This window comes from Numida meleagris, chromosome 6 (genome assembly GCF_002078875.1).
Source record: "Numida meleagris isolate 19003 breed g44 Domestic line chromosome 6, NumMel1.0, whole genome shotgun sequence".
Classification (NCBI taxonomy): domain Eukaryota; kingdom Metazoa; phylum Chordata; class Aves; order Galliformes; family Numididae; genus Numida; species Numida meleagris.
Genome location: NC_034414.1, coordinates 13,779,291 through 13,792,461, shown reverse-complemented (window position 1 = coordinate 13,792,461; position 13,171 = coordinate 13,779,291). Strand labels below are relative to the sequence as shown.

General features: G+C 42.4%; 2 protein-coding genes across 5 annotated transcripts in view; one reads left to right on the top strand and one right to left on the bottom strand.

Annotated features, from left to right (window-relative positions):
- TSSC4 (tumor suppressing subtransferable candidate 4) lies at positions 1,650 to 6,198 on the top strand. Of its 4 annotated transcripts, none has more exons than XM_021402979.1 (4): positions 1,650 to 1,766; positions 2,159 to 2,283; positions 3,107 to 3,179; positions 4,181 to 6,198. In XM_021402979.1, exon 4 carries the CDS (start codon positions 4,269 to 4,271, stop codon positions 5,286 to 5,288), a length of 1,020 nt encoding a protein of 339 aa, XP_021258654.1. In that variant the 5' UTR covers positions 1,650 to 1,766; positions 2,159 to 2,283; positions 3,107 to 3,179; positions 4,181 to 4,268; the 3' UTR covers positions 5,289 to 6,198. The 4 variants fall into 4 exon arrangements, with proteins under 4 accessions (XP_021258654.1, XP_021258655.1, XP_021258652.1 ...); XM_021402977.1 differs by having other exon boundaries at positions 1,666 to 1,853; XM_021402980.1 differs by lacking the exon at positions 3,107 to 3,179.
- Positions 9,353 to 13,171, bottom strand: part of TRPM5 (transient receptor potential cation channel subfamily M member 5) — a 35,487-nt gene continuing 31,668 nt past the window's right edge. The window contains exons 21-23 of the mRNA XM_021402976.1: positions 12,941 to 13,073; positions 10,750 to 10,822; positions 9,353 to 9,710 (exon numbers count right to left, since the gene is read on the bottom strand). Coding sequence (XP_021258651.1) covers positions 9,588 to 9,710; positions 10,750 to 10,822; positions 12,941 to 13,073 — 329 coding nt within the window. The 3' untranslated portion in view covers positions 9,353 to 9,587. The remainder of the gene's footprint in view (positions 9,711 to 10,749; positions 10,823 to 12,940; positions 13,074 to 13,171) is intronic.

Here is a 13,171-nt window from a genome sequence, read left to right as displayed (position 1 = left end):
ATGCCTTATTGACGTAGTCATTTTTTGGCAGTACGTACATTTGTGAACAACTATTTTCAAGGATGATGTATAGTAAGAGTACAATTTCATCAAAAATCTCTGATGAACACCTTGAGAACTCACTAAGAACTGGAACTGCTTCCATTGAACTACACTGATGCGTAAGTTTCACAAAAACAAGGTAAAACATCCCACTAGTTTTATGTTTTGCTGCTGTCTTTAATGCTTTAATAAAAATATTAAAAATAAGTTTTGTTACATATATACATTAACTGTAGTATATATTTTACTAGGACTGCTCCGAAAGTAACGCCTCCTGTTTTATTATGTTGGCCCATGATGTCAGGGGTGGATGGTGGTGGTACAGCAGCAGAGGCTGAACCATCCCACCAATATTCCATTACACATTGTTGCTGTGTGACAGATGGCAGCAAAGGGGCAGTCTGACAGAATGGTGTCTGACATGGAAGTGCGGATGAAGCAAAGGTGTGTAATTGAATTCCTCCATGCACAAAAAGATGGTACCCACTGACATTTATCAATGCTTGTGAACATTTATGGAGACCAGACAGTGGGTGTGAGCACAATGAGGCAGTGGGCAGTGCATTTCAGCAGTGGTGACAGTGACAGCAGGGCACCTCCGCTGGTGCAGATTTTGATGAGCATGGCACGCAGGCTGTTGTTCACTGCTGGTGTAAATGCATAGCCAATGGTAGTGACCACACTGAAAAATTGTTCTAAGCTAAGAATTTGCTCTATCAAGCAGAGTTACTGCGCTCATTTTATCTGTTGCAGTTCCCACGGAAATAAATGGGAGGCATTACTTTCATAGTGACCTATGTGTATGCAGCCCAAGACAATTCCTCTTCACTCAATGCAGCTCAGGCAAGCCATAATCTACAGCAAATGATGGCTGTGTGTCCTGGTCCCTCGGAGAAGGGTGAACTGATGAAGCAAAGCCCTCAGGGGCTCATCCCCTCTGCAGGCTTTAATTCTATTTCACATGACGACGAAGGCTTATGGCCATGCCGAGCAGGGCCTGGATATCAGGTGGGGCTGAGCACTGCAGGCCACTGCACCACATCTGAGAGCAGATGGGCGGAGGGGAAAAGCCACTTGGGATGTGCATTTCCACTGCAAAATTTTAAGCTTTTAGCTGAACGAAGGGGGGGAAAGAACCAGGTGGCCTCAGCCAACACCAATAAAACATGTTCTGACAGAATTCCACATCTTGACACACACAAAAAAAATGTTCTTCTGGGACAGAGGATGGAAACTTGCTTTTGGCCGGACACTTGTCTCACGCCCCAGTGACTGAAGGTTTTTTGGTTATAAAGTACACGCATATAAAAAAAGTCTACACTTCCTCCGAAGCGCTCACTGCTGCCAAGCCCAACTGATGAGCAAAAAAACTCCGCCTGACACGTTTTTTCCACACGGTTTGGGAGAGGCGGGGCCGCCCCACCCCCTTACAGGCTGCAAAATGGCGGGCGAGAGGCTGGCGGCGGGCAGCGGTGCATCCTGGGAGCTGTAGTCCCGCCGAGCCCCCGGTCTGCCGCTCTCAAAATGTCCCCCTACGGGGAAAGCGCGGGCGACTACAACTCCCAGGATGCAAAGCGAGGGGACGCGGAAGAGGAGCTGGGCATACTTCCGCTTCCTGTCCTTGTCCCCGCCGCTTTACCTTCTGGGAGTTGTAGTCTCGGTGCCGCGTGCTGCAGCGTAGTGGCGTTTGGTGGGGACTCGGTGTCCCAGCGCGCCCCGGGCAGGTGCTGGCTCGGCGGCCGCGAGGAGGGCGACAGGCGGGAAAGGCGGGCAGCGGCTGGGAGCGGGCGCCGGGCCTGCGCGACTTCGGGGTACGAGGCGCTTCTTCTGCAGCCTGGCTGCCCTCCGTGCACGGAGGGCCTTAGTGCTCGGCGCTCCGTGTGAGCGACGGGGGCAGCTTGGGGGGGGATGTCTGCCCCGCAGTGTGGAGGAGGGGCTCGGATCCACGACGATCCCGGTCCGGGGAAGGGAGCTGGGCCCTGGGCTGCCAAAGAGTGCCGTTTATGAGCCCGTAGCGCTGGGCGAGGTCGCGGGCTGTGCCGCAGTGCTGTCTCTGCAATGAGAACGGGGTCGTAGCCGAAGTTTGGGGTGACGGCGGTCTGTGTTTGCCTCACAGCTGCAAGAGGGTGAGCAGAGCCACCAGAGCGAGGCCAGGATGGCAGAGGCTGACAAAGAATATGGCAGCCAGAGAGACGCCGGCCTGTCTGCGCTGTGCCGTGCCCGCATCGCTGTAATGAACCTGTGAGTCTGTCTGGTGTGCTGTCAGCATCAGTGTGTTTCGTATTAACGCCGTTAAAATGCTCTTCTAGAAGCAACGTTTTCCTTTTCTGTATAAATGCTCTTAGAAAAGAGGGGCCCTTGTTCACAGCCTGAAACAGCTGTTTTGCTCAGCCGTGATTCTTAGCATCTCTTGAGTTGCACTCGTTTCTTTCACGTGTTGTAAACTAAACAGAAAGACGTAGGATCTTCAGAGGATTATTTTGCATTTGGGGGTTACCCTAAAGGCTGCATTTCAAAAGCAACCATCACTCATACACAGCCAGGCTACACAGAACACAGCATTCAGGTTGTTCAGTTCTTTAGAAGTTTCTCCACGTTTTAATGCCTCATGCAGATCTGGCCCCAGTGGTGAATATGGTATTCTTTGCAAACATCTCTGTGGTATCCTTGGTCTCTTTTCCGGCAGTATGTAGTACCTGCAGTGCATAACCAGTACTTCAGTATTTTCTTGGCTGCACTTAACATGGTTCATTTGCTAACTGTTTACTGCACGTGTAAATTACAGCTTTGCTTTTTTTTAAAAGCCTCTCTTCTGTCGTACGGAATAAGGCTTGGCAATGTGAATGTGGAGACTGAGTAACTATAGCGGAGCCTGCTCTATTAGGTTTGTGCTCTTCTTTTGCCAATGTTCAGGATTATCTGAAGACTTTCATGCGAGCTCGAATTTGTGTCAGATTTAGAACGCAGCTCTGTAGCTTTGGATGACTCAGGGAGAAAGAATTATTTTCAAAACTCATTTTAAAACTACATTTCCAGTATCTTGATGGAAATGTTTGTTTTCTAGGGTGGAAGTGCTGGGATCTTTGGTGGCTTTAACTGACCCTCGGGAGGGGAAGCTGACTCAGTCTCAAGAGAAAGTGAGTGACCAGCAGACTTCCCATGTCTGTTTACTGTGTCTTTTCAGAAGAACCTATAATTATGTAGTCTAACTTAATCTAGTAGTAAATGAGAACTCTTTCCTTAATTCACGTTTTGGAGAGCTGAACTGAGGTGTGTGTTTGCCAACTCTATTTTTGACTGCTTGGCAAGCAGTGGTGTGATCATCAACCGCCTCAGTTCTGCAGGGCTGCCTTCAGGCAGGCAGCAGGGTGTTTCAGCCTGTACTGGAACTCAGGCTTCAGGTCACTGTGTCTTTTGATTGACCAAATGGCTAGCTCTTGCTGACAGTTGGTTGCACCCTCCCCTCGTTTCTGGAGTGCTCACGCAAGCATGGCATGTGCAATTAGTTTTCATAATCCGTCTCAATTCATTTCTCAAGCTCACTCATCATGTGATCGCAGCAGTCTAGTAATAACATAAGAGCTTAAAGCCAAGGAAGGAGTGGACCTTGTACTTCGTCAGTTTAAAGCTAATGCAAAACTGTAGCCCTGACACATTACAGGCTGTTCTGCCACATTCCTTGATCAGCAGCAGCGCCGCTTTTAATAGGTAGAACGTGATTGGGGCTGATGTAAATTGGCAATAAAGAACTGTAATAGACAAGAGAAAGCCTAAGAGATGAGGATGTGTTTCTGTGGATTTATACAGTGTGGAAAGTGCACGGTGTGCTTTGGAGAATCACTGCTGTTCTTGGAAGAAGATGTGTGGAACAGTTATGTTTAAAAAACTTATGCTCATCTTTTAGCAATTGCTCTTGCTGTTACCTTTAATGAAATTCAGTATGCAATACTGTTTATAATTACTTTGTATTCTTGTACTGAGTCTTGTGTAAGTCTTTAATATTAACGTGCATTCATTCCACAGTAATGTACAGCCACCTGTGATACTGTAGTAATAATTATTTGGCCTGTCCCAGAGTGATGGTCATATGTGTGATTCGCATTGTACATTTGAATTATCATGCTCCTTTGTATTGTAGGCATTAAAGTTGCTGGGCATTTGGAAAACCATATTTACAGCCGTTCCTGGGCCTACATCAAGGACCTCATTGGAGTGATAGCTCAAAGATGGGAGACCAGGATGACGGTGAACCCTTCCTGAACACTGGGGCTGCCAGTGCTGCAGACTACGGGGGAACTCAGCCCTCTGACACAATGTCGCTCAGCGATTCTGATTCCGATGATTTGGGGTTAGCAGATGAAGCAGAAGTTGATACAATATCTCCCGAGGAGCCATCTGTAGATGATGGGGATTACAGACCAGGGGACACTGCTGACCCGTCAGACAGCATCGAGAGATCTCCTGTTCAGCCATTCCATCTGAGGGGCATGAGTTCTACGTTCTCTCTCCGCAGCCAGAGTATTTTTGATTGCTTGGAAGAGGCAGCCAAATTGTCTGTGCCTTCAATGTCTGAAGATAATGTTGTTGACGGGAGGTTTAAACGTCCCTTACCTCCAACTACCATGTCAAGTAATGTGGTCCCAGAAAGCCTTGGAAAGCCAGCCAGACCAGTGCAGGCTCCCAAAATGTCTCCAGCAGTGCCTGACTATGTGGCACACCCAGAGCGCTGGACCAAATACAGCCTAGGTGGGGTTTCAGAGTCTAGTGACAAGACTAACAGGGCAGTGGCCATGGAATTTCTAGAGGGCTTGAAGAAAAGAGGGGAGGAACAAAGCTCAGCTGCCCAAGATAGCTACACCCCATATTTCAACCAGGACCCCTCCAGCTGTGGAGCCGGGAGGATTGTATTCACCAAACCAGCAAAACGGGGTGTTGATGGACTAGAAAAGAAAATATCAGCAGGAGAGGGTGATAAGAAACACATAAAAACAGATCTGAAAGGAAAATCTCTAAAGGCTGATGACTTAAGGGAGGAGGATAAGGTAGAGCTGGGGCACTTAGGTGGTGGTAGCAGAAAGGCAACAGAGGAGGAGGGATGCCTGATGGTGGAGAACCTGAATACAGAAGGTGAGCATGGTGTAGGTGAAGAGCCATTGGCAGACAAAGTTGGATTCCATTGCAGTAAGAAGAGAAATAGGAAAAATTTCCGACCTAAAGTAGATGACAAAGGAGAGGAGGAGTCCTGAATGGTGGAACAAATTGGAAACATCCAAGAACTTGTATACTCTTGGGATGTGCTTGGTTTTTTTATTATTATGTTTTTGGGTTTTGTTTTTTTTTTTGTTGGGGTTCCCATGTGATTCCGTTTTGTCTAAGGGTTTGCTTCATAGCCACCCAGACCACTTTCATTTTTAGAAATTAAGCTACCAGAAATACATTACAGACTTTGTTAGTGAGAAGTCTGCAGGCAAAGGATAGTTGCAGTCTATCAGGAGAGAATAAAGCGTGCTTTGTTTGCTTGAGCAGCTCCCTGGGGCTTAAACTAGAGCTCAAGTCATCGTGAGCACCACAGAAAAAAATGTTAGCTAGAATGCTGCAAGGCACTTTAATTACCCCAAATTTAGAGCTTTTCTTAAGTCCTGTAGAATCCAGGAACAAAGGTGATGAGCTTATCATGCAGAGTTGTTAAACAATGAAAATAAAACCTAGTCTTCCACTAGATTTGATTTCTCCTGACCTGTCCTTTCTTCATTCTCTTTGAGAGTGAGAGTAAGGCATGAATTTGGAGGGCCCAGGTGGGAGCTGGCAAACCAACTATTTTTTAATGTGGTCTTAAATATTTAACTTACTGTTATGAAAAAATGAGCTTAAGAAAACACCATTTTTCCTGCAGATGGGTACAACTTTGGAAACATTCTAGTGAAGACACGCTCAGGGTCACTTCAGCCAAGTCCCATCATGTTGAGTATAGATCAGTTACGCAGCAACTTCTCTTAGTGCTATGATGTGTTGATTTTTTTTGCCTGCATATTTGTTTAGCCTTTCCAGATGGCACTGCTTCCACATTTCTTGGTGTACGTTTGGGTGGGAGTCGGGTGTTTGTAGAACTGGATGCTCTTTTATTTGGAATTCAATAAACTTTCAGTTGTACTTCGATTTCTGCATCTTTTTGAACTGTACTGATGTTAATGCAAATATGGGAGTCCAGCAACTAGTCAGTAACTGTCTGTAAGATGAGTAGTGCTGTTCCATCTTTTGAAATTCACCTTTTAATTTTAAAATCAGAATGTATTTGATCATGGGAATACAATTTGATGCTTCAGTTACTTCAGTGCACGTGAGTGGGGGCATAAAATATAAATAAATTCCAAATAGATAGAATTTGTTTTCCAGGAGATAATGAATGTGCTGGTCACAACAAAAATAGTAGTTGTATCAGAAAAGAAGTGGTCGAGAGGAATATGGTGAGTTGCAGATTGTAAGAGACGTGTTATTTCCTAACAAACAACGTAGCTCAGTACGATCATACTGGTTTTACAACTTATCCTTTGCCTTGGGTGAAGAGCATTTAGCACAGGATCCAAGTTCTGTCATTGTTAATGTCACCACTATGGTCAGGGGTACAGCTGAGTAAGCTGGACAATCACCTACCTTATGAAGAAATCGTAAGATTAATTTCTATTACTAAAGGACTCATGCTGAAAGGCATTTTGATCATATCTGGATTTCCCCCCCCCCCAGCTCTGTATTGAGATATCTGGCAATAGTGAGTTTTCTCGTAACCTATCTTTGTTTTGTACGAGTACTGTTATAATATGAATGAGGAAATTAAATTCAGTTGAAACTTATCAGAGTATGACCACAACCCATTACTTACTTCCCTCTTCTGACACTGTTTATTATTGGTGCAAAGAAGTTTCCCATTAAAGGACAGTTGTCGTGCTCATTTTATTTGTATATCTCCTCACAAAATTAGAATAAAGCCAGCTAAAATTTGTATGCTAAAAAAGTACGTGCCGGTTGAAGTAATGCAAAAAATGGCCAACAGTCCAAATTCCTAGTTTCTAAGAAAATTCTTGCTACACAATCTTGCTTTTATTTCTTTTTTTTCTGAGCTTCGAGAGAATAACAGTGAAGTCAGAAAATTGTTTAGCTGTAGGTGCAAGGGCAAAATCTCCTTTGATAGCAACAAGCTGACAGCAGGTATATGATCTGGCATTAAACTGAACAAGCAAGCAGCAGAGGGTAGGGGTCTCACTGGGAGGGTCACCTGCTTTGTGTTGGGAAACTGCATGCCACTGAAGACTCGAGGACCACGCGACGAGTTTTTGGGGATGAGTGAGGAGCCTGCATTAATGAACAGCTAGAAAAGAGAGCCAGAAGTGGGAGGAGAAAACGGTAAGTGCGATCATTTGAGAGTTATAAGAACGCTAGGAACTGCGTGAATTGTGTAATAAGTCAGGATCCCAGGCCCCTTCTTTCCTGTGGAAACTTTCTTCAGTTCTTTTCAAAGCAACTCATAAATGCAAGCTTGCTTTCTTGGCATGGGAAGTGGGTTGGTTTTTAGTGAGGAAATGATCACCCTTTAAAAGGGAAACTCCTTTGGAAAGAACATGGAAATTAGTGATGATGAAGTGTGATTGAGGGTATGGAACTTTGAGAAAACAAGGTGGTAGTCATCCTGGACCTAGTGCAAGTTGTAGAGGGGAGCGCTGGAGAAAAGACCAATGCAGGAGCAGGGGGGAAGAAAGCTCAAGAAATCCACAACGGTGTCAAACAGTAGTAGTGTTTGTCATAAAGTGTGAAGATACCACTGAAGACTTCGAGGTTTGGGTCTTGGGCCTTCATGAGATTGGGATTGTACTTCTATGGTAATTCAGCAGGGCAAAAGGTTTAATCCAAAGAAATGAGAATGAAATTTAATTATCAATGTACGTTACGTCGGCCTCAGATGGATGTGCACGCTCTTCTCTTTCAGCCCTTTCTGGCAAGGGCACTTCAGTGTTGGCATTTCTCAAACCTAGTAGGATTGTAAAAGCCATGTGTTTCTTCAAAGCTTTGGGACAAGGCTTACATAATAGCAATTAGGAAACTTTAAAGTGTTGAAAATAACCCATAGTAAAATTATACTGTAGGTTGTAGCACTTCATGTTTGTTCAGAAAATGATAAAAACAGGTTTCTTTTTTTTTTTCTTTTTTTTTTTTTCTGTTATTTAAGTCTATTCTTTTTATGCAGTTACAGTATTAAAATAGTCTGGGTAACATGCTACAGGACAGTTTTTCTTACTGGAATACTTATATGAAGCAGTGTATTTATGTGCTTTGTAAACTTCTACCAAGATTAAGTCAAATCTGAGGTTAGTTCGAGTGTGAGAAGCTGATTACTGCAAACTGTTGTAGGACAGAGCTGCAATTAGGATCAAACCTGGTTAATGAACTTCAATTTTCACTGATAATTCCTTTCAGTACTTTCAGAATATTATAGTTTGCTATGCATCCTGAGCTAGCATGAAAGAAAATATTTTTCTAACCTGGCTTTGCTTTGCCTAAGTTTAAAATTAGAATAATATGCCTGGTTAAGTATGTTGACGTTTCCTTCCATGGCTGGGAAAATTGCAAATTATTTGTTTCTGGTATACCAGTGGTTTGCTACATGAACCTCAGACAGATGTCATTTCTCCTCCACCTTCACTGACATGAATACAAATGGACAAAGAAAAATTGATATATTTCATGGGATCCAAATTATTTTTGAACACCTTTGTCTGCAGGAATGCTTTGGGGTCTTGTCGTGTCAAGACTTACCTGGATTTCTAGCTACTTGTTCCCCATATGGTACCTACATGTTTGGTTTAAGTTTTTTGGAGAGGTGGGTTTGTGGTTGTGGGTTTTTTTTTGTTTGTTTTTTTTTGTTTTGTTTTTTTTTTGGGGGGGGGGGTGGTGGTTGGTAATATATAGCAATAGGTAGATATTGGATATTTTTCTTAATTATCTATTTCAAAATATTTTTTGAATCGGATATCCTGTACTGGCTGAGATATACTCTGTTTCTCTCTCTCATGTTTTAAACTCCAAAAAACAGAGGTTTGGGATATAAGACAAAGTTCTTAAATAACAGAAAGAATTGCTGCTCCAAAGGCAGATGAGCTGAGTTGACTAAAACAAAGTGTGAATCTTTTTTTTTTTTTAATGATTATTTTTATCCATATTTATTGGTTAATATTATCTCAATGACTCTAAAAAGGAAAAGGGGAAAAAAAAATAAAAATCCCAAGAGGCAGTCCTTTCAGGAAACCATGTATCAAATAGATATCAAATAGATACTTTCCTACATCCTTAAAATTACATCATTCTAACCTGCAGTGAGCAATAGTCCCTTCCCCCAAGCTTTTAGATACATTTTGCAAAAGGTGTATGAATAGTCTGCTTGTTCTTTGTATTTCCATTACCTCTAGGCATACTCCTTTGCACCTCCCTATGTGGTTCTTTCCAATCTTTTTTGGTGTTGTTGCATTTTTCTGAACGAAATTGCCTGGCTGTGTTAATTAGGTTTTCCATGATGGCTTCCAATACTTACGTGTGTAGTTTGGATCTGGCTGCTCGCAGAAGAGGTTGGTTTTGGTGAAAACATCTGCCATTGAGGAGATAACAGCTGTACAGTAGCAGATCTATAGAACAAGCAGTGATTTCTACGTCAGTTATTTTTTGTAGTATTGTGTACATTCTTAAATTTACAGGAAAGACAATGTAGATAGCAACTTGAAACAGCGCCAGAAATATCACATACAACTTTGTTTGTTCAGAAATAGTTGAACTGACTTGGAGGAAGATCAGTTTTGAATGTCTTCCTTATTTTGTGAGTATATTGCATTATCTTATTCTGGCACAACCTTATTAAAGCATTTATCATGTGTTCCTGTTGAACCTGTATTTGGTTTCAGCTTTGTTTGCTGAATAGCGTTAATTTTTCCAGGAAGCCATAAAAGTGATAAGAAAGGGGAGAGAAACTGCAACGGGAGCATTAAGACAAGCGACTTTCAGCAAGGCCAAAATTGCACTGGAGAATTCTAGGGACAAGGAAAACAATCACAGTTTCACTATGTAGCACACAGTAATGCTGAGTATTCTCATACTGTTTAAGAAACGTTTATTTGTGTTCCAAGGGTTTGCCACCAAAAGCTCGAGATAGGGTTTCCTTCTATTATTCATGTTGTGTATTTATGTGTTAATGCTTCCCTTTGAGAAGCTGGTATGTGGTATCTAAGAAAACTTGAAAAAACAATGTCCAGTGTTAGTCTCTGTCAAATCAGACAGAATGTGGGTATTTTCAAAGTTGTTGCTTTTAAAGTAAGAGAAGGTTGGGTGAAGAAAGAGAAAGGAGTGTGGAAGATTTGCCTCCAGAGGCAACCTGAGGGGAAGAAGTGGACACTTCTCAAGTGAGCAAGAAACTCTGTTCCTCTTTCTCCTTTCTATGAGAGATTAGAAAAGTTTCTTTACATAGATATAATTACAGATAAAACTATGAGGAAAGTGAAGTCATTATACAGATTATTTTTCCTTCCTTTCATGCCTGAGGAGGGTACACAGAACCCTATCAAATACTGCCATCGCTCATAAAAAAAAAAAATGGTCCAGGCCACATAACAAAAATGAAAGAAACAGTGACATCCTAAAGTTGATATAAATGCCTGTAAAAATATGAGTTACCTGGGATTCTATAACTTTAAGCCGCTTTTCTTGTTCTTTCAGTCCACTAAGGTATTTAGACAAATTATCCACCCTGTGGAAACAAAAATGAGGTGCTGCTGAGCGAAAAGGAAAGGCCTCAGATTAAACCCTAAACCATAAAAAATGAGTTACTGTGACCTCCTGCTTGCAGTTCTGTGCTGCTGAGACATCCCAGAATCCCCTAGAAGTTTTGCCCTTTTGAAGGGCTCCTGTAAGTATTTACTGAACAGAGCAGCATTTCTGGCACAACTTTCCCATACCTGCTGCCAAGGGGCTCTTTGTGAACTTGCCTAGATGATAGCCATCATTCAGTTTGTGGTTAGGGCCGCTTAGCTATGTCTTTCCAGTTTATGTCCCATCTATTCCAAAGGCAAATTGATCTTAGCATGAAAATTAAGGCCATGATATGTATTCCATTAACAGGGCTGATGAGCCATTTGATTTCTTCAAGGTTTCATTTTCAGAAACTGATTTGATGTACAAATCTTGCAAGGGACTGTGTGGAGAACTTGAAAATGACACCTTCAAATCAGTCTGTCTACACATTATCTACATGCTTTACCTCTTCTTCCATCCGTTCCTTCCTTATTCCTCTTATCTAATTCCCCATAAGCGCCCCAAATCCCTCTTTACTTTGTCCTAACTACTATTTAATTTTTCCCTTTAACAAGTTACATGGCGCTCAAGCCTGTGTGAAGAGGCTGCTGCTCAATGTACCTAATGCATCTGGGGATTGGTTTAATGTAGAGTTTAAGTGAATGGCTTTCCGAAGGTTATGTAAGATTTCAAATAAACAGGCAGTTTTGCTAACACCTAAGAGCAAAGATAAGGGGGGGGGGGGGGGGGACACAGGGGCAGTACAAGAAAGACACAGAGCTCTTGGAACAAGTCCAGAGGAGGCCGCCAAGATGATCAGAGGGCTGGAGCACCTCTCCTATGAAGAGAGGTTGAGGGAGCTGGGCTTGTTTAGCTTGGAGAAGAGAAGGCTCCGGGGAGACCTCATTGTGACCTTCCAGTACTTGAAGGGAGCGTATAAACAGGATGGGGAATGATTGTTTACAAGTGTGGATAGTGATAGGACCAGGGGGAATGGTTTTAAACTGAGACGGGAGATTTAGGTCAGATATTAGGAGGAAGTTTTTCACTCAGAGGGTGGTGACGCACTGGAACAGGTTGCCCAAGGAGGTTGTGGATGCCCCATCCCTGGAGGCATTCAAGGCCAGGCTGGACGTGGCTCTGGGCAGCCTGGTCTGGTGGTTGGTGAACCTGCACTCAGCAGGGGGGTTGAAACTAGATGATCTTTGGGGTCTTTTTCAACCCAGTCCATTCTTTGATTCTATATGAAACCACAGCCTCAGTGGTACTCATTTGAATTTTCTGGTCCCTTACTGGCTCTGCTACATCTGATATCATATCCTTTGTTTGCAAGCAATTACACATATATTTATCTTTTGATTTCACCAACATAATGATTCTAAATTATTAAGAATAAAGAGCCTGCTCAATTAGAGGGAGAAGAGTATTTTCCAAGAATCTCTTTAGGTCTTTGTTATTTAAAGAAGTAAGCTTCTGAATAGTAATTTTGCACTTTTATTCATCAGAATACTTAAACAATTTAAGCAATACTCCTATTGGAATGATGTTTTAGAGAACTATTTAAATGGAGACCCAGTTAATTAAATATAATTTTAGAGCAGATACCAGGAGTTTCTTGTGCAAAATTGTAGTCTCATGTCATAATGCCTTAAGTAGTAGTTCTTCTATATCTATGGGCTGGGGATAATTCCAGAGATCAGAAATTTTCATTTGAATATCTAAATCTCTTTCTGTTTTGGAAAGGGCACTGGAATTTGATCAATGCTTTGTGTCCAGGTATGTTACGTTCCTATAGAGGATGGAAGTACATGCTTTGCAGTGTAGCAACAGAACTATTTCTCCATCATTTCTTCATGAATTTGAGCTTAACTGCAGGTTTGTAATCGTGCATACTTCCACAACGTCAAAACCACATCTCATATTGAAGCGATGCTTGTTCATGAAAAACATTCCATGAAAAACATCAGTCCCACTGGACTCTTCATAAAAGCCTTACAAGTGCCTGAATGTTTATCTCATGCAAATAAATCTGAAGACCTGCAAGGTTCACTTAATGTGGGTCAGAATAACATACTTATTAGATGTGGCCTTCAGCCTTTCTTCGTTGCTTTCTTTCCTTTCTTGTTCAAGTTTTATTAGATAATTTTCTTTTTGCAGCAGCTCCCATGTTATGATTTTTTGATCTAGGCCAACTGGAAGGTCTCTTTCTGTAAGAGGAAAAAAAGATACTAAGAATTATACTTTGTGCCCTTTTCCCCTACACTAGTTTAAGTAATGAAAGGCTGATACACAAAGAAAAATCAGG

What these genes read in the sequence shown, in the direction of transcription:
- TSSC4 (XM_021402980.1), top strand. Translation starts at nt 4,269, where the DNA reads ATGGGAGACCAGGATGACGGTGAACCCTTCCTGAACACTGGGGCTGCC.